The 22,588-nt window shown below is 37.2% G+C and overlaps 1 protein-coding gene across 1 annotated transcript; it reads right to left on the minus strand.

Moving 5' to 3' along the window:
- Positions 1-603: 603 nt before the first annotated feature.
- On the minus strand, positions 604-19,352 carry LOC106080171 (transmembrane protein 256 homolog). The gene is made up of 6 exons (XM_056013225.1): positions 19,054-19,352; positions 12,945-12,991; positions 11,754-11,769; positions 4,484-4,521; positions 3,637-3,717; positions 604-1,738 (listed from the first exon to the last, which is right to left on the minus strand). Exons 1-6 carry the CDS (start codon positions 19,259-19,261, stop codon positions 1,595-1,597), a joined length of 534 nt encoding a protein of 177 aa, XP_055869200.1. The 5' UTR covers positions 19,262-19,352; the 3' UTR covers positions 604-1,594.
- Positions 19,353-22,588: the final 3,236 nt, after the last annotated feature.

Here is a 22,588-nt window from a genome sequence, read left to right on the forward strand (position 1 = left end):
TGATTCCCAGTAATGTTATCAGACTTTTTCCAACTGTTGTCTTACAAGAAGGTGCAGCAGCATATCATATACGAAGACATCCCTATAAAAGTTTTCCTTCGGACCCTAATGCTAGAGTTCTCTTTAAAACGCCAGATTCATTACCATTTTTAAAAATACTTTTAAATATCTAATTCGATTTAGAAATAAGCGTGGTCGAAAGGCTAAGTGTGCTTGAACTTGGCTTGGATACCTATGAAGGGGGCTCGAGGTTCGACACCCGTTTCGGGCAGAGTTGTGTTTACTGAGTGTCTAAAGGCAGCACGGAAAAACCTTCTCCTAGATACCCCCTCCCCCCCTCCCACTGGTCCACAACTGAGATTGGATCAAAGCGCTCTGAGCATGAAAGTAGCGCTATATAAAAGCCATAATTTATAATTTTATTAAATTATTCTGTCATTAATTACTTTTTTAAAAGTAGGCCTATTTGAATTGTTTAATTGCTTAGAACTTGAGACAATTAGATTTGACTTCATCTGGCCAAACTAAAATAAAACGATAATTGAAAAACAAACAATAGAATATAGAGAAAACGAGATATTGATTTTGTTCCAGTAGAATCATTAAAGAGACGTAATCTATCATCGCAAAGGGAAGATAACTTCATTCTAACGCAAAACAAAAAGAAAACACAAAGTAAAAACTTCAAAAACACTCATACAAAATTAATAAATATATTCTCTGTATATCGCAGTGGCGTGGCTAGGGTAATCTGTATGATGCCCGGTGCGGAAACTCCTCATGAAGCCCTCCCAAAAAAAAAAATCGAAATAAAACGCAAAAAGACTTCCTTTATTTTTTCTTCAAATAACGTGTGTATTCCTTGTTAGGGCTAGTTAACAAAAAGGTAGCTAGACAAAAGAGACATTACAAATAAATCTTACTTGCTTTCTTGCTCATAAACATATCAGTATTCGAACATTATCTGAAAAGTCTTCAGTGCTATCTCCAATGTCATAAGGTCTACAGTATATTATCCTGTTGTTTTTAACCGAAAGGCTCAAGGTAATAGGAACTGAATACATACTGGGGTAACGTTTGACGCCCCTCACATCCTAGTGCCTCGTGCGGCCCGCACCACCCGCACATGGCTAGCTACACCTATGGTATAACGTAACCATAAAAAAATGTTGAACTCTATATAATGTCTATTAAATTTATTCATAGATCTTTACGACAAAATTTTCTTCTCACCTAATAAAATAAAAACATATTTAATAGCTTCTGTTAACCGTCTATAAATGTGACATAACCCATGCAGTGATACAACTAATTGAGACTTATTTCCCTTCGTTGCAGTGAGCTTACAGAGCAGGGCTAAAAATAGCAATAATCTATATATTGAAATCTTTTTAGAAATCTATTTAGAATTGACCCCTGGATGTTTTATTAGGAAACGGTCACACAGAGACCTACCTATAGCGTCAAAATATTACAAATTGTCTGTTTAATAGTGTGTACGTAGAGGGTGGGCCTATCATTTTATGAAAAGCAGTTCAGTTCGCATGAAATAATGTTAAAAAGAGAGTTTATAAATGTGGATTTGTTTGTGGTTCTAGATGGCCGTCAACATCCAGGCCAGAATCAGCAGGTACCCTCCATAGGGGGCTGTATGTAATGCGCTTTTGTTTCCTGTTAGAGCGTAATAGTAACAGCTGCCACAGAAAACAATGATGCCAGTAGTCATGACTGTGCCTGTCTGGGGATAGTTATAAATAATGATTAATATTTAAATAATAAAATACTACACGCGTGTGCAATGTGTGCTTACAAAAAGGAGAGAGTATAATTAGTCCTGTCTGATATAACGGAAGTAGGAGAAAATACAAAATATTTTGTCACAGAAAATGATCGCAAACTGTGCACATTAAATCAGATTTTTATGCTAGCAGAAGTCAAGCAAAAAGGGAACATGTTCTCATTTTTTGGGGGGTAGTGTCCTTCACCAGCAAACGCATAGGCCTATATTTCGAAAATGTCCGGCTCACATTGCTGTTTACTTCAATTTCTTATTATCAACTGAGCTGAAACTTTAATACTTTTGGCTTAAATGGACAAAACGAACTCTAAAATAGTAGAATGATAAGATTTTCGTTCAAAGATTAATCATTCATAGCTGTTCATTAAATGAGCGCCTCAAGTTCTTTTTTTATTGTGTTGTTTTTTGTTTTTGCAGTCCCGGGAATTATCAGGGCCGGCCATACAAATTGCGGAGCCCAATTTAACGGATGTCTGCAAGGCCCCCTCTTCTAATATTTGTTTTACAATAGCAAGTATTACTATTAATTAGAACATTATATCAACATTTGCTATACAACATACACAGGTAGCAACTCAAACGCAATAGGCGCAAGTGGGTTAATTAAAGTTAAGTCACTCCTACGATAGGCCTACACTAAATATGTTAACCCTTTAAGTACTACATCTTTCTAAGATCCGTGACGAAAGATGTGAACTTTTAGTGAAAAACTTTGAGCTTTTGCTAAAAGTCGTTTTGTCTGAGACTAAAGAACTAGATCTAGCAGCTTTATGATAGATTCTTTGATTAGAAGCGGAGCGGTACAAAAACTCGTTCGTACCTCACTCGGTCAGACTCTATCACCGCCACTCATTGATCAGGGAACATGAAATGCACCAAGATACCTGTGTGTAGTCGCTGAATGAACTCTTTATGTTGTCTGTTGTATTTATGTGTATTTTTCTGTTGTGTTGTCTTTATATGAGAAACGAGTCCTTGTAATCACAACAAATTTCCGTAAGGATCAATAAAGCAGTCTTAGTCTTAGTCTTAGAAATACTGGCAGGAAATACATTAATTAAAAAGCTAGTTTTAAAATGTACTTAGTCTTGTTTTTTTTTTCTAAATAAGGTTAGGGGTTTGGGTTAGGGCTACCTTTCTTTCTCCTATTGGAGTCTAGATGACTGGTAACCCTAATTGAGGATATCTAGTGAAAGCGTCAAGGAAAAAGAATGTTTACTATTACATGTTCCAGCGAGCAAGCATTACACAAGGGAGACAATGAAAGTAAGGCTTCACTAAACTGTTCTATACGACATGCTGTTACTCTCTGAGATCGTATGCTGCGGTGACGGCCCTTTCACGGTTAAGAGAAGGTTAATAGGTTAAGATTATTGTGGGAATACTTCTCTTGTGATCTCGGTCTCTAACCTCGCCGGAAAAAGGGAACACTAGTGGGGCTTAAGTTGTGGTGACCCACACAGAGGTGCTTATGACTTTAGAAGATTGTATAGTTATTTATTGTTTTTTCAAACTTACTTTATAGCGGCGACCTATAGAGGGTATTAATTCAGCTTATACCACCACTTCAGTCAAGTAAACATTTTTTCGCTTGTTTGAGATACCAAACAAAATAATTAATTACCAATAGTCAATAAACTAATTGGTTAATTTTTTAAAATTGATTCTTGCGATGTCAGATAAAACAAATAATTGTCAAAAATTTCAGTTTGATCCAAAATTGGGTGTGGGAAAAATCACGTGTACAAACTTTTTACCAGACAGACAGACAGAGTGAGTTGAAAAAAAAGGGTCCTATACACTATCAAAAAACGTATTTACAATATTCTACATTTTACCAATCTGGGCCATCGACAAAAGGGAACAGCAAGTAGAGCCAGAGTGTGAATAAAGTGTTGTCTGTTCGCCATTTCAAAATTCTGTAAAAAAAAAATAATTGAAAAAAAACTAGAAAAGAGGACAACTGAAAGTCAAAACAAATGGCAACTGTGTCCAAACAGAACCCTTTCCTCAAAACATTCTTTATTTATTATTAACAGACATTATTTTTGCTTCAAAAAAATTAACTCACCAAACATTACCCCCACCCCTTTTACCTCACTTGTTGTTTCTTTCCTTAAACATACTTCACTGACTTTACAATACCCCTCCCTCCCCTATCTTTTTTTGGACACTTTTTTGTAACAGCCCCCCCCCCTTTTTCCAGCAAAACATTTTTATTACTCTGCCAAACGTAAAGAGTTCAAGTTGGTATTCAAACTGTGATTTTGGATTTGGAATTATAGTTTATCTGAAATGTGTCCCTCGAGTGTCTAAAAGACATTAACTGAAGCTTTTCATAGAAGTCTCTTGCCAGGAATGTCCGTGATCGCATTGACTAGCATGTTATGTTTGACAAGTTGCGGATGATCCTTTAAAAGGAATACATTCTAGACCATACCTCCTTCAGGAAGGCAGGGTTCGAATCAAAGAGCGCATACCACATTACCAGGCAGGCATCTAAATGCCACCTTTTTATAAGTCATTTTCATTGAGACAACGTGAAAAAAAACTCTGAACCCTAGAAACTCTTTTATTCGTGTCTAAAACTCGATTCTTAGACAAAACTCAAACCCATGTTATATTTATAAAGCCGTTCAGAGAAGACAAGTGTCCACACTGCAGGTAACGTTATTTTAAACTGACCTGTTTGATTGCACTGTTAACTCTGTACGACTGGTAGCCTGGACATTAATAAAAAGAAAACAATAATTGAGATGAACATTTTCCAATTGTTCCATGCTTTTAAATTAAGAAATTAGATTTTTTTAATTATTTTAATTTGTAAGTAGCAAAGAACAATTAGCATTGGGTTTGACGGTGTCACAGATGCCATTATAGAATTATTTGTACATTTCACATTTAAAAGAAATATAAACCCTTGACTGAGCCTCAGGAATTACCCCACAAATTTAGACCCTTGACAGCACCTCAGGTTTTACCCAAGACGTGATTATGATGTTGCAAATCTATTGGTTGATTTGAAATTAAACAAAGACATTTTTTTAAAGAGTTAGCGCCAGAGAATAGGCGAGAGTAGAGAGAACGCCAGTCGATAAAATATTTTCATAGTAGTCAGTCGGTCTTCTAAGAGCTCTGTTTTAAAAGCCTTTGTGATATTTTGTGTTGATTGATCTGTAATTTGTACATAAGCTGTACTTACGTTTTATATTTAAATAAAGTTCCAGAGTTGTGTTTTTACAAAGAATCTTGTATTGTGATTCCTAGATCGTCATTTATTCAACTATTTTTAATTCAAATAAAATCCCCGGCACCACAACACACATTGTGACATCTTGTGTGTGTGTGTGTTGTGACATATCTGGCACTCTCCGACTAATAAAAGTTTATGGACAACTTTTAACGAAATTTATTCAAGATCTAGGACCAATTTCTAAACTCTTCAAAGGAACTTCATTCTTATTTAACGGAGGACAGAATTTCTGTGTTTAACAGGTCAGTTGGTTATCGATAATTCTTTTATAAAGATTTTCGTTAGAGTTACGTCTAACTCACGAAATCTATTATTATATGTAATTGGCAAAAGGAATAAGACCAATATACATAATAACTGGCACTATTAAAAGACCAGTAAATCAAATAACTGGCAATATAAAAGACCAGTAAAGCAAATAACTGGCAATATAAAAGACCAGTAAAGCAAATAACTGGCATTATAGTTATTACAAAGAAGACCAGTAAATAATTATTTGTCTGGCACAAAGTAAACAGAAGACCAGATTTAACCAACTGTTAAACCAGTAAAAAGTACTCGGCTCAATAGATCTATATATTCAATCATACGATTCCAGTAACTACAAGTTTACTGTCAAGCATTATTAGCAAATTGAGGCTTCAAGAACTTTGTCATTATATTATTATTATTATATCTGAGATAAAGCCAAAATCCAGATATTGAACATTTTGCTCCAATACAAGAAACTAACAAAAAAATTAAATATGGCTTCCGGTTCTAGAACACAACGACTCTTCGAATTGATAGAATTAGCCAAAGAAAAGCAAATTCCAAAGCCAGACCAGTGGGCAGAGAAACAAGAAGAGAAAGAATATCAAGAGCAAGAATCTGAAAAACAAAGGCAAGAATCTGAAAAACAAAGGCAAGACGCCGAAAAACAAAGGCAAGAATCCGAAAAACAAAGGCAAGAAGCTGAAAAACAAAGACAAGATGCCGAAAAACAAAGGCAACATGAAAAAGTAAAAATGGAATTCGAAAAACAAAAGAAAGAAAATAAAGAAAGCATTCCAACTTAAGGTCACTCAAATATGTTTGACAAATACAGATTAATGAACAAAATATCGGCTTTCAACGAAAACATTGACAATATGGACTCGTATCTCATAAGATTTGAAGAAATAGCTACAACATCCGGTCTACCTGAAGCACATTGGTCGAGCTCACTCCTCACCCTCTTGACTGGCAAAGCTGTCAACATTTGCTCACAACTGTCCATCAATGAACGCAGCACTTACTCTGATATCAAGGAAGCTCTACTGCGCCAATACGGAGCAACTTCAGCCAACTATAGAAAGAAATTCTATAATGAAAGGCCACAGCAAAATGATGATCCTCAAATTTTTGTAGCTAATATGTCAATGTGGTTTGATAGATGGGTATCCATGGCCAAAATAGAAGAAAGTTACCAAGCTCTTCGTCAACATATTATTATCGACAACATCACCCATGCTCACTCAGAAGATATTCAATCCTACATTATAGAGAGAAATCCTACTGATATCCAGACATTAACCAAGATCATCAGACAATATAAAGCAGCCTATCCAAACAAGTCAGTCAAACCATCTGTTGAAGAAAATTTTGTCTGTTTTGCTCAAGACAAAAATGCAAGATATAAGTCAGATGACAAAATCAAATGCAACAAATGTCATAAACTAGGGCATTTCACATCTCAATGCCGCAGCAGAACCACAGAATGTTCATATTGCCATAAAAAGGGTCACCAAACTCAAGAATGTTGGAAAAAACAGGCAGACTCCAAAAATCAAAATTTTGATAGACCCACTTCACCAACTCAAAGATACAGCAATAGAGAGCAATACAATCTCAACAAAGCACCTGGAAATAATAAACCAGATAACAAACCTCGCTACAGAAGTCATTCACAGGACTCCAGACCACAATATATGCCAAACAGAAGCTCATATAACAGAAGCTATTACAATGAGCATTCAACTATGACAGTCATTGCAAAGTCCAATGGTCTCAAATTTTATCCAGGCTTTGTAGGAGACAAGAAGGTGGAAGTTCTTCGTGACACCGGAAGCACGTCCACATTAGTACATGAACGCTTCGTACACGCAAACCGTTTCACAGGCAACCACGTCCAAGCCACTGCCTTCAACGGAACTGTCAGCAAATTACCTGAAGCCATCATTTATGTTACTACACCATTCTTCAGTGGTCAAACAAAAGCATTAGTAACACCCAATCTACCAGTGGACCTAATCATTGGAAACATGGAAGGAGTTAAAGAATGCACTCCTCAAGAACTTACTGAATGGACAAATGTCATAGAGCAAGGTCAAAAATGTTTGGCAGTAATGACAAGATCCATGTCCAGACAACAAGAACATTTGGCACCTGAACAAGTTAGCCAAAATAATCACATGACTACCTCAGTTACTCAAGTTATGCAGAATGCAACAGAACCAGTTACTAGTCCAGTAGCCAGCAACAATCAAGAACATTCAACATGGACACCCCCAGTTACATCAAGCCCATCCCTACCGGTCATAAGTCCACCTCCAATTCCCGAATGTCCATTGTTGAACTTTGAAGAACAAGACGACATGCCCAGAGTCTCTAACAATGATACAAGAACTCTAACTGGTCAAACTGAAGTCCATCAAGACGTCATATTTCACACATGATGACTTCAAAGAAGAACAGAAACGAGATCCAACATTGCAAATACTTTATCAGAAGGCTCAAGCAAACAAACAGCTGAATCTACCAAATAAACCATATTTTCAAGATGGCCTCCTGGTGAAGAATGCCATGCATAAAGACAATACCATTCAGCAAATAATAGTGCCACAGAAATACAGGAAAGAAATACTGGCAACAGGACATAACATTGCACACGCCAGCCATATGGGTGTAATCAAAACTAAAGCCAGAATCTTCAAAGAATTTTATTGGCCAAGTATCATTAAAGACGTCAAGAAATACGTGAAGTCATGTCATATTTGAAAAAGTCAAAGGACCTAAGAACAACAAATCACAGGCACCTATTCAAGATATGGAATTGACAGACAAGCCATTCCAAAAAGTCTCAGTTGATTTGATTGGTCCCATGCCAGTAGCTTCAGCAAGAAACCATCGATATGTCCTGACATTGATTGACACATGTACAAGATGGACAGAAGCAGTACCTCTAGTCAACATTACAGCGCTTGACATCACCAGAGCTTTGTCAGAGATATTTTCCAGAATTGGTTTCCCAGAAGTTATCCTCTCTGACAGAGGCACACAGTTCACAGCTGACATTACCAAAGACTTCATGAACATGTACCACATCAAGATGAAGTTCACAACGCCCTACCATCCCCAAAGCAACGGGCTTTGCGAACGATTCAACGGTACTTTGAAGAGGTGCATTTCAAAAATAGCACACGACAATCCGCAGAATTGGGACTTATTGCTACCAGCAGCTCTGTTTGCATACAGAGAAAGTCCTCAAGAAACCACAGGATTCTCACCTTTCGAGATGGTTTATGGCGCCAACCCACGAGGACCGATGGCAATCCTCAAAGAAGCTATTATTCGCCAAAACTCAATCTCATCAGAACCCAAGACAGCGTTTCAACATGTGCAAGATACCAGAAACATAGTCATATCTGCATGTGAAAAAGCAAATGAAGCCACAGCCATAGCAAACTCCAATACCAGAATGAGAGTCAATAGAAACAGAACACTGAAACAATTTGAACCAGGAGATCAAGTATGTCTGTTACTACCAGACAAAAGCAACAGACTATTCATCAAATGGCAAGGTCCATTCTCCATACTCAGAAAGATAACAGATGTTGACTATGAGATAGACATACACAACAAAAAGAAAATCTATCACGTCAACATGTTACAAAAATATAACACAATAACAGAAGGTACCACAAGCCCAGAACAAAATGAAAGAGCCATATCTTGTCTTGCAATCATACCAGAAGAAGATGAAAATGACACGTCTGAATTTGACGACATCAATATGCCACAAACAACTACCAAACAAACTGAATTTTGGCAAGACATCAAACTCAATTCAATGACACCACAAAAGCAGAAAGAACTGACTACCATTCTCAAAGAAAATTCAGACATATTTACAGATGTTCCAGGCAAAACGTCAATTGCGGAACACAATATAATACTTACTAATTCCAAGCCTACAAAAGCAAGACCTTATCCATTACCAGTACACTACAGAGACTTTCTTAAACAAGAAATTAACCAACTATTAGAGCAAGGAATCATTGAACATTCCAACTCTCCATATGCTGCACCAATAGTTCTTGTCAAACGGAAGCAAACGACAACTCCAAGAATGTGTGTCGACTTCAGACAGTTGAATAAAATAACCCAACTCGACTCATATCCTATGCCAAATCCTGAAGATCTTATGACCAAATTTTCAGAGGCAAAGTTCTTCACCAAAATAGACCTGTCCAGAGGTTATTACCAAATACCAGTTCGACAAGAATGCAAACAGTTTACGGCATTCACCACAGCTTATGGACTATTCCATTTCAACTTCATGCCATTTGGTCTAGTCAACGCCAGCAGCACCTTTAATAGAGCCATTCACAGCATACTAGGCAATCGCTCTGACACAGTGTCATATATAGATGACATTTGCATATTCCATAAGACATGGAACGAACATATCAAAGGACTACAAGAAGTTTTCAGCATACTGAAACAACATGGTTTTACCATAAAGCCTAGTAAGGTAGAACTAGCCATGTCAGAAATATCCTTCCTGGGTTATAGAGTCAGCTACAATTCGCTGAGGCCACAAGAGAACATTATTCAACGCATACTAGACATCAAAGTCCCCACCAGTAAAAAGCAAGTGAGAAGTATTTTGGGTCTGTGTAATTTATACAGACATTTCATACCAGGTTACACAGCACTCATAGCTCCATTGATTGAACTCACTAAGAAAGGACAACCAACGAAGATTCCATGGTCTACAAAGTTACATACAAATATTTAGAAAATTAAAGCTGAATTCTCAAGAGACACTATTCTCAAACTTCCGAATCCAGAGAAGCAATTTTACCTCGCCACAGATGCTTCATCTTCAGATATAGGTGCATGCCTAATGCAGAAATACCAAGACACTTCACAGAAATGCCAAGAGACTTTGCACCCAGTATTTTTCATCAGCAGGAAGTTGTCAACAGCTGAAACCAGATACTCAACCATCGATCGTGAATGTCTAGCCATTGTATGGGCCATAGCCAAGTTCTCCAGATATCTACTAGTGCTAATTTCACACTCCTAACTGATCATGCACCACTAGCATTTCTGAACTCAAAGAAGTTAGCGAACAGTCGTTTAACTCGGTGGAGTCTACAACTCACAGACTACCAATTTGAGGTCAAGACAATTCCTGGACGTGATAATGTCTTCGCTGACACACTTTCCAGATGTATTTAATTCTTTACATAATTGTGTATATATTTTTCTTCCACAGGTGTAGTATATCAGTTTTGTATTGTCATATTTTAATTTCATCATAAAGCACCATGAAAAGAAGTAACTTATTCAATTCAAGATTTAATTTATTCAAGTATTATGCTTTATACAACTTTTGATATTGTTCATGACAAGCATTGTCTCATTTTCATAACCACTTGAATAGTGAAACAGGTGTTCAAAGTCATCAATAATTTTATTCTCATATACCTGACACTGCATTTACATTTTTTTTTATTGTTATCTCCAAGTTGACTTTATTTTTCAGAGCATTGTCATATGTTACCTCAAGCGTGGTCGAGAGGCTAAGTGCGCTTGAACTTGGCTCGTCTTGGCTACCTAGAAGGGGGCTCGAGGTTCGACACCCGACTCGGGCAGAGTTGTGTTTACTGAGCGCCTAAAGGCAGCACGGAAAACTAACTCCTAGATACCCCCTCCCCCCCACCGGTCCACAAATGAGATTGGACCAAAAGCGCTCTGAGCATGCTATAAGCATGAAAGTAGCGCTATATAAAAAAAGCTATAATAATTTTTCTATAATTTCATGTATGGTATTTTGTGTATATTTAAATATTTTTAATACATATGAGCATTTCTATTACCATACAAATGCTAAATGGAGGGGGGGGGTAATATGTCACAGATGCCATTATAGAATTATTTGTACATTTCACATTTAAAAGAAATATAAACCCTTGACTGAGCCTCAGGAATTACCCCACAAATTTAGACCCTTGACAGCACCTCAGGTTTTACCCAAGACGTGATTATGATGTTGCAAATCTATTGGTTGATTTGAAATTAAGTGAAGACATTTTTTTAAAGAGTTAGCGCCAGAGAATTGGCGAGAGTAGAGAGAACGCCAGTCGATAAAATATTTTCATAGTAGTCAGTCGGTCTTCTAAGAGCTCTGTTTTAAAAGCCTTTGTGATATTTTGTGTTGATTGATCTGTAATTTGTACATTAGCTGTACTTACGTTTTATATTTAAATAAAGTTCCAGAGTTGTGTTTTTACAAAGAATCTTGTATTGTGATTCCTAGATCGTCATTTATTCAACTATTTTTAATTCAAATAAAATCCCCGGCACCACAACACACATTGTGACATCTTGTGTGTGTGTGTGTTGTGACAGACGGTAAGATGAAAATTGAATATAAGTAAAACGTTTACTTACTTGGACTAAACTCGACCTGAAAAAAAAAAGGTTATTTTTTAAAAATGGTTAATACTTAAAAATGACATTCGTTAGTATTGATTATTCGTGGTCAATTATATCATGTTCAGTCATTATATCATGTTCAGTCATTATATCATGTTCAGTCATTATATCATGTTCAGTCATTATATCATGTTCAATCATTATATCATGTTCAGTCATTATATTATGTTCAGTCATTATATCATGTTGAGTGTACTCTGGCCCAAACACTTTCATGGATGTGTGGGGGGAAGGGAGGTATCTGGGAAGATTTTCTGAAGCAAACTTAAACTCTAGTCACATTTCTAACATTTCTACTGTAGGTCGGGATATAAACTTGAGCCCCCTTAGTTAGGTAGCCAAGCGACTCATCCACACATTGCGAGCACTGGGTCGATTATTGTGAAGGCTTTTTAAAAAATGACACATTCTGTATCAGAAGATGATCCCATACGAAATACCGTATGAGAGGCTAAAATATCTTCATGCATATTTAAAATGATGTCTAAACTTTCTTTGAATATACTTATTACATTTTATAAGTCAAATTAGCAGAAAGAAATGCGAGGGGGCGGGGGGTTTGTCTCGACTTATTTGGTCAAAACTTATCTACTAGCTCACTTGTCTTAACTAGTATTGTCTAGTGGAGCCCCTAATCTAGAGGCTAAGTACGCTTGAACTTGTCTTGTCTTGGCTATATACGAAGGGGTCTCGAGGTTCGACACCAGACTCGGGAAGAGTTATGTTTACTGCTCACCTAAAGGCAGCACGGAAAACCAACTCCTAGATACCTCCTCCCCCTCCCACTGGTCTACAACTGAGATTGGACCATAGCGCTCTGAGCATGTTGAGAGCACGAAAGTAGCGCTCTATAAAAAAAAAACAGCTAAATTTAGCTACTGGGCCTTTTTCAAGCCTAAACAAATGGATCACTTAAACTGGGTTACTTCTTTCAACCAACCAATAATTTCATTCGTCCACAAAGATATTGGGTCAATTACCTGAAGTAACCAATCATATCTATCGTATTAACTAACAAATAATGTCCATAGACCCAAGAAATATATTGCACCACCTTTATCAGCTAAACAATTGGTTTAGTCGTCCCACTGGTTCACTTGACATAGATAACTTATTAACATAACACATGTAAAGCCAAAAACTTACATTGGAGATTACTTCCTGCGGCTCCATTGGAACTGGTGTATACAAGACTGAAATTTTAACATAAGAAAAAACAAACTTGACATTTAACTGAGAATATAGATATAGTCTCATTTAATCTTGTGCCCTAGAGATGGCAGTGCTAACTCCTTACGCCCAACTCATCCTCAGCACGGATAGTTCTAAGTCATCTGCCTCTCCTGCATTCATTCCATTGGCTTCTTATGGGTTCTATGCTTCTAATTTGATAATAAGCCTTATTAAGTTTTCACTCCATATGTACCCCAGATAGTCCTTTCCCCTAGGGACTAAACATTTCTAGCTGTGTTGCATTTTGTTCTCCCACAAACTTTAAGGATTGTTGGGTATTTCACTAAAATATTTCAAACTCGCTCTCCATTGAGCCCAGGAAGCCCGGATATACCACAACAACCACATACTTCTATACTTTAGACCACACAACCACATACTTCTCTACTTTAGACCAAACAACCACATACTTCTCTACTTTAGACCATACAACAACATACTTCTCTACTTTAGACCACACAACCACATGTTTCTTTACTTTAGTCCACACAACCACATGCTTCACTACTTTAGACCACACAACCACATACTTCACTACTTTAGACCACACAACCACATACTTCTCTACTTTAGACCACACATCCACATGTTTCTTTACTTTAGTCCACACAACCACATACTTCACTACTTTAGACCACACAACCACATACTTCACTACTTTAGACCACACAACCACATACTTCACTACTTTAGACCACACAACCATATACTTCACTACTTTAGACCACACAACCACATGCTTCACTACTTTAGACCACACAACCACATACTTCTCTACTTTAGACCACACAACCACATACTTCTCTACTTTAGACCACACAACAACATACTTCTCTACCTTAGACCACACAACCACATACTTCTCTACTTTAGACCACATAACCACATACTTCTCTACTTAAGACCACATAACCACATACTTCTCTACTTTAGACCACACAACCACATACTTCTCTACTTTAGACCACACAAACACATGCTTCACTACTTTAGACCACACAACCACATACTTCTCTACTTTAGACCACATAACCACATACTTCTCTACTTTAGACCACACAACCACATGCTTCACTACTTTAGACCACACAACCACATACTTCTCTACTTTAGACCACACATCCACATGTTTCTTTACTTTAGTCCACACAACCACATACTTCTCTACTTTAGTCCACATAACCACATACTTAACTACTTTAGACCACACAACCACATACTTCTCTACTTTAGACCACACATCCACATGTTTCTTTACTTTAGTCCACACAACCACATACTTCTCTACTTTAGTCCACATAACCACATACTTCTCTACTTTAGACCACACAACCACATGCTTCACTACTTTAGACCACACAACCACATACTTCTCTACTTTAGACCACACAACCACATGTTTCTCTACTTTAGACCACACAACCACATGCTTCACTACTTTAGACCACACAACCACATACTTCTCTACTTTAGACCACATAACCACATACTTCTCTACTTTAGACCACACAACCACATACTTCTCTACTTTAGACCACACAACCACATGCTTCACTACTTTAGACCACACAACCACATACTTCACTACTTTAGACCACACAACCATATGCTTCTCTACTTTAGACCACACAACCACATGCTTCACTACTTTAGACCACACAACCACATGCTTCACTACTTTAGACCACACAACCACATACTTCACTACTTTAGACCACACAACCACATGTTTCACTACTTTAGACCACATAACCACATACTTCTCTACTTTAGACCACATAACCACATACTTCTCTACTTTAGACCACACAACCACATACTTCTCTACTTTAGACCACATAACCACATGCTTCACTACTTTAGACCACACAACCACATACTTCTCTACTTTAGACCACATAACCACACACTTTTCTACTTAAGACCACACAACCACATACTTCTCTACTTTAGACCACACATCCACATGTTTCTTTACTTTAGTCCACACAACCACATACTTCACTACTTTAGACCACACAACCACATACTTCACTACTTTAGACCACACAACCACATACTTCACTACTTTAGACCACACAACCACATACTTCACTACTTTAGACCACACAACCACATGCTTCACTACTTTAGACCAGACAACCACATACTTCTCTACTTTAGACCACACAACCACATACTTCTCTACTTTAGACCACACAACAACATACTTCTCTACCTTAGACCAGACAACCACATACTTCTCTACTTTAGACCACATAACCACATACTTCTCTACTTTAGACCACATAACCACATACTTCTCTACTTTAGACCACACAACCACATACTTCTCTACTTTAGACCACACAACCACATACTTCACTACTTTAGACCACACAACCACATACTTCACTACTTTAGACCACATAACCACATACTTCTCTACTTTAGACCACACAACCATATGCTTCTCTACTTTAGACCACACAACCACATGCTTCACTACTTTAGACCACACAACCACATGCTTCACTACTTTAGACCACACAACCACATACTTCTCTACTTTAGACCACACATCCACATGTTTCTTTACTTTAGTCCACACAACCACATACTTCTCTACTTTAGACCACACAACCACATACTTCACTACTTTAGACCACACAACCACATACTTCTCTACTTTAGACCACACATCCACATGTTTCTTTACTTTAGTCCACACAACCACATACTTCTCTACTTTAGTCCACATAACCACATACTTCTCTACTTTAGACCACACAACCACATGCTTCACTACTTTAGACCACACAACCACATACTTCTCTACTTTAGACCACACAACCACATGTTTCTCTACTTTAGACCACACAACCACATGCTTCACTACTTTAGACCACACAACCACATACTTCTCTACTTTAGACCACATAACCACATACTTCTCTACTTTAGACCACACAACCACATACTTCTCTACTTTAGACCACACAACCACATACTTCACTACTTTAGACCACATAACCACATACTTCTCTACTTTAGACCACACAACCATATGCTTCTCTACTTTAGACCACACAACCACATGCTTCACTACTTTAGACCACACAACCACATGCTTCACTACTTTAGACCACACAACCACATACTTCTCTACCTTAGACCACACAACCACATACTTCTCTACTTTAGACCACATAACCACATACTTCTCTACTTTAGACCACACAACCACATACTTCTCTACTTTAGACCACACAACCACATACTTCACTACTTTAGACCACATAACCACATACTTCTCTACTTTAGACCACACAACCATATGCTTCTCTACTTTAGACCACACAACCACATGCTTCACTACTTTAGACCACACAACCACATGCTTCACTACTTTAGACCACACAACCACATACTTCTCTACCTTAGACCACACAACCACATACTTCACTACTTTAGACCACACAACCACATGCTTCACTACTTTAGACCAGACAACCACATACTTCTCTACTTTAGACCACACAACCACATACTTCTCTACTTTAGACCACACAACAACATACTTCTCTACCTTAGACCAGACAACCACATACTTCTCTACTTTAGACCACATAACCACATACTTCTCTACTTTAGACCACATAACCACATACTTCTCTACTTTAGACCACACAACCACATACTTCTCTACTTTAGACCACACAACCACATACTTCTCTACTTTAGACCACACAAACACATGCTTCACTACTTTAGACCACACAACCACATACTTCACTACTTTAGACCACATAACCACATACTTCTCTACTTTAGACCACACAACCATATGCTTCTCTACTTTAGACCACACAACCACATGCTTCACTACTTTAGACCACACAACCACATGCTTCACTACTTTAGACCACACAACCACATACTTCTCTACTTTAGACCACACATCCACATGTTTCTTTACTTTAGTCCACACAACCACATACTTCTCTACTTTAGACCACACAACCACATACTTCACTACTTTAGACCACAGAACCACATACTTCTCTACTTTAGACCACACATCCACATGTTTCTTTACTTTAGTCCACACAACCACATACTTCTCTACTTTAGTCCACACAACCACATGTTTCTCTACTTTAGACCACACAACCACATGCTTCACTACTTTAGACCACACAACCACATACTTCTCTACTTTAGACCACATAACCACATACTTCTCTACTTTAGACCACACAACCACATACTTCTCTACTTTAGACCACACAACCACATGCTTCACTACTTTAGACCACACAACCACATACTTCACTACTTTAGACCACATAACCACATACTTCTCTACTTTAGACCACACAACCATATGCTTCTCTACTTTAGACCACACAACCACATGCTTCACTACTTTAGACCACACAACCACATGCTTCACTACTTTAGACCACACAACCACATACTTCACTACTTTAGACCACACAACCACATGCTTCACTACTTTAGACCACATAACCACATACTTCTCTACTTTAGACCACATAACAACATACTTCTCTACTTTAGACCACACAACCACATACTTCTCTACTTTAGACCACACAACCACATACTTCTCTACTTTAGACCACACAACCACATGCTTCACTACTTTAGACCACACAACCACATACTTCACTACTTTAGACCACATAACCACATACTTCTCTACCTTAGACCACACAACCATATGCTTCTCTACTTTAGACCACACAACCACATGCTTCACTACTTTAGACCACACAACCACATGCTTCACTACTTTAGACCACACAACCACATACTTCACTACTTTAGACCACACAACCACATGCTTCACTACTTTAGACCACACAACCACATACTTCTCTACTTTAGACCACACAACCACATGCTTCACTACTTTAGACCACACAACCACATGCTTTACTACTTTAGACCACACAACCACATGCTTCACTACTTTAGACCACACAACCACATGCTTCACTACTTTAGACCACACAACCACATACTTCTCTACTTTAGACCACACATCCACATGTTTCTTTACTTTAGTCCACACAACCACATGCTTCACTACTTTACACCACACAACCACATGCTTCTCTACTTTAGACCACACAACCACAGGCTCCTCTACTTTAGACCACACACCCACATGCTTCTCTTACTTTCGACCACACAACCACATGCTTCACTAGTTTAGCCCGGAAAAAGTATATTTAAAATTTATTTAAATTATTTTGTCTTTAATTCTTGTTGACGTCTTTTATGGGTCTTTAAGCGCCGCCTTGAGCATATGTTAGGGCTTCATTGTTTTGTATTCGCCATTGAGTTTCCCCCTGTGTTTCCCACGTCAAATGTCTCCCGAACTTTAAAGGAGACTGCGCAGGTGACCCCCCCCCCCCCCTTTTTTCAGGAAACTTTTTAAAGACCAATTATAGTGCAAGATTGCCTTACCAGTGAGAGAGGAGAACAACTAAACTTAGGAAAGAGACAAATGAAGATTTCTAAACAACGAACGCAGGATACACGTATGTAGCCAAAACAAAAGCTAGTGCAAGAAACAGGCTTAGTCTGCGAACATAAATTAATTTTACCACCGACAGAAGTTTCTTCTGCTTTAGATGTGGCAAAATAAATAGATCCTAGCTAGAACTGCTTAGCCACGTAAAATACTGCACTCTAGATAAATCTTCGGACTCAAAGACAACATTTATAATTATTATAAGAAATTAAGTTATTATAATCGTGAATAAAAGTGTATTTAAAGGACACTCCATCTAGAGCAGCGGTTCTCAACCTTTTAAGTTCGGCGACCTCTTTTTACAATCCCCCACTCTGCCGCGACCCCCCCCCACACACACACACATACAGCAATAGAAGAATAGATAATAACAATCCATAGTTTCGCTGGTCTTAGGCGACCCCTGGCAAACGGTCAATCGACCCCCAAGGAGGTCGCGACCCACAGGTTGAGAACCCCTGATTTAGAGAAACTTACCTTCCAATCCATACATGCACATTATCGCAGCAATAGCTCCAGAGACAGCAGCAAGACGAACAAAAACTCTGGCTGTTGGCGGCAAATTAATGATTTGAAGATCCTTGATAAATATTTGTGGTATTTCGTTCGGCGGCAATTGAAACGACTCAAAATTAATTCTTTTGGCCGCTTCAAAGAAAGTTGCTGGTAATCTTAAATACTCCATTCAGAAGACAACATTGGTAAATGTACATGTAATATTTTATTTAGATTATTGTTTTTACATTACCCATATCTTTTATGTACTCACACAAAGGAGAGGTATAGAGCGTGTGTTGACTATCCTATGGCAACAATTTAAAAAGTTGGACTGGATGAAGAAAATGTTTTAAAAGTATAATCATGGTATAATAAAGCTTGCCTTGGATGCAAAATTTCACGTGACTACGAAGTCCTAGCTTTGAACTTTTTTGCTTAATCTAACGCAGACAAAACCGTTAATATAATAATAATAAGGCTTGTCTTCTATTCCGAAGATTAATGAGGAATACAGTATTTCCCATTGCTACGCAGCCACAGCTGTGACCTACATATTTTGCCGCATCCATAAACAAACAAAATCAAATACAAATCTAACCAGAACCGTTATTTCTTTATTCTCATATTAAAGGAAAAAATATTTAATGTGATAAACATAAGGCTATTTGTTATGATGATCATAAATAATTTATATATTTTGTAAGCCCACTTTTAGTCACTTGCTAGAGCCATTGTTCTAGTGTCTTCTCTATTTTTAAAGTCGGGGCTTTGTGTGTGTATTAAGCTGTGGTCATTTAAATAAGACGCCTTGAGCCTACATTTTGTTTGTTAACAGCGCTTTATAAATAAAATTATTATTATTATTATTATTATTAAATATTATAAATTTACATACATATCGTTGTTACAGGTCGTTGACTTGTAGCACCAAACTACTGGTAGACAACTAAACCATTAACTAATAAAACTTCAAATAGCTTGAATAACTTCCTTTTGTGAAGGAAGCCAAATACAACTTCATATATAATATAATAAATGTAGTAGACTTTAGTAATAATATCTGTTAACAAAATCAAAATCACTACAATAACACAAGCTTTCAGGCTCACGTTTTGGAGTCGTCTCCTCTACCTAAGACCAAATGACGACAATGCCACCTATCATGCCCCCGAAATGAAATCCCCCCAGCCATCACTTGCCCCAGCGTAGCCAAAGGGGTTTTGCAGTTATATTCCCCTCTTCTATAAAACAAAACAAACAAAAAATAATGCAAACTACAATCCCCAAATTCCAAGAGCATAATTAAGGAAGATTTTGATTTCAAACCCCCTCCGAAATTTACTATAAAACCACCTCTTCAATATAAAAAAGCAAATTACACACTGAAAAATGCTATGAGCGTAGCCAAATGGGTTTTTAGGTTTAACCCCCCCCCCCTTTCTGCGAGGTTTAAAGCTAAAAAATACCTCTTCAATATAAAAACAAAATCAAAGTACACACTCCAAATTCTCTGAGTGTAGCCTGTAATGTACTAATTTAGAGAGTATGTAAGTTTTGTTAGACAAATATATTGTGTACTGTTTTTAGTGACGGTAAAAGTAGTGACGTAGTAAGACAGACTAATGACGTAGTAGACTTAGGCGAACGAGGCCAACATGGCGTTCATCTAGACATAGTCGTAGACTGTTTTGAATAGTAGTTAAAGATAGTGACGTTTTAGGAAGACTTGATGGATTTCCCAGTGATAGATAAAGTGCCATTGTATACAAGTGAAACTGTTATTAAGTATATTTCTATTTTGTAATGTTCTGTGGCTAATGTACAGTAATAATTAGTAAGAAGTGAAGTCAGATAATGTTATGGGAAAAAAAGAAAGCTGCCCTGTCCGCTAGCCCTGAATCAGAGGCATACACATGTATGAATTGTGGCAAAGTCTGCCGCTCTAGAATTGGCTTGATTAGCCAACCAGATTCTGCCCCGTCTCAAGGTTAAGCCAAAACCAGTGACTCATTTGGGCGCATACATTGCCTTTCGAGACAAAAGGAGCCATATATATATAATTAAATAATAGTTGTTGTTTTTTTTATTGATTCTTATTTTGTCCGTTGACTCGGATAGAGGTATCCTTCGCACAAAATGTTACCCCCTTGTTCTAAAAACTGTTTTGTCTGGTTACTATAGTAGTTTTACACCCTTTGATTTACTGACAATTAAATAAATTATAAGCGTTTGTTAAAAATGTATCGCCTATTACAAATAGTTGTATGATAGAACATCTTTCACTTCGTTGTCTAGCTCGCTTTTCTCACTCTCAGGATAGATAAGGTTTTCATCGGCTAAAAGTCTTGTGTTATGATTGCCTGTGAAGGATGTACACATTGTCTTTTAGAAAGGTTAAAGCGCCGAAATTTAAAAAAAAATCGTTTATGAAGCAAATACATGAAGCCTCTTTTTGAGCCACAAAGGTGACATGTAGCCCTCGGGCCGCATATTTTATTTGTTGACCTAATATAAACATTTTTGTTTCAACTGTAGACAGTTAATCAGAAAATATCGAATACTATACAATGTATACCTTTTTTTTTTTTTTCAGTTTCCAATAATCTGATAGATAAAAAAAAAGAGAAAGATCAGATAATTTCATCAGCTCAACAAGCTTTGAAATAATATCTGGACTTATTTTGGTTCAGCTATGTCTTACAGAAGCGATCATTGTGTTAATTCTTTGATCTATTTGTTATTTTAACCTATTTGATTACCTAAAAATAACAGGAATTAGTATTTTTTAAAAACGTTAACCAGCGTATCTAAGGCTTTCATGTTTCATCTTTTAATATTAGAATGTTTGTGTTTTGATTGTTAACTTTTGGTGTCAGAAATAAAAGACCCAGTAACACAATTAGTGAGAATTAGGTACGAGATAACATAAGAAGGTTAAAGCTAGATCGAAAATATATAGCAATTAGTCAGATAAGAGTCATGGGTTTTTAGGTGAGTGATTATGTATTAGTGGGCGTGAGTAGCTACTAGATTTGAGTAAATGCTAGAGTGAGTGAGTGACGAATAGATGAAGTGTGTTAGTAAGAAAGAGTCATTAGATGGTTCACTTTCGGAAAAGAAAAAGTAGCCGTTGCATCAGAACTTTGAATGATCTAAAATATCAGTTTCTTTTCTACTTTCTGAAATTTGAAGGGACGGATAGACGGACAGACAGACCACAGAAAACTATTATAATAGATTCTATTCTCCTTGTGGGGGCCGTTAAAAAAAAACCCAGGGGAAATTGAAAATATATACTTTTGAAGGCTGAAAAGAGAAATAAAATAACAACAATGTTAAAGACACTTTAGCGAAAGATAACTCTTAACAAATAAAAGTTTTTTATTTGTGGCGCAAGCAAAACAATTGATTACTCTAAAGCTGTTAGACGCTATTTACAGTACACAGACGTAAATGTTTCTGTATTCTGCACACAGGATGCAACTGAGACTCCATTTATAACAATCCCACATAT

This window comes from Biomphalaria glabrata, chromosome 15, assembly GCF_947242115.1.
Source record: "Biomphalaria glabrata chromosome 15, xgBioGlab47.1, whole genome shotgun sequence".
Lineage (NCBI taxonomy): Eukaryota > Metazoa > Mollusca > Gastropoda > Planorbidae > Biomphalaria > Biomphalaria glabrata.

Bases quoted from the DNA above. Each gene is read 5' to 3' on its own strand.
- LOC106080171 (XM_056013225.1), bottom strand. From the start codon at position 19,261: ATGGAGTATTTAAGATTACCAGCAACTTTCTTTGAAGCGGCCAAAAGA. The intron at 3,718-4,483 runs GTCAGTTTAAAA...TTTTTTTTACAG, and splicing joins TTAACAGTGCAATCAAACAG to AATTTTGAAATGGCGAACAG. The intron at 1,739-3,636 runs GTAAAATGTAGA...AACTATCCCCAG, and splicing joins TTTGTCGATGGCCCAGATTG to ACAGGCACAGTCATGACTAC.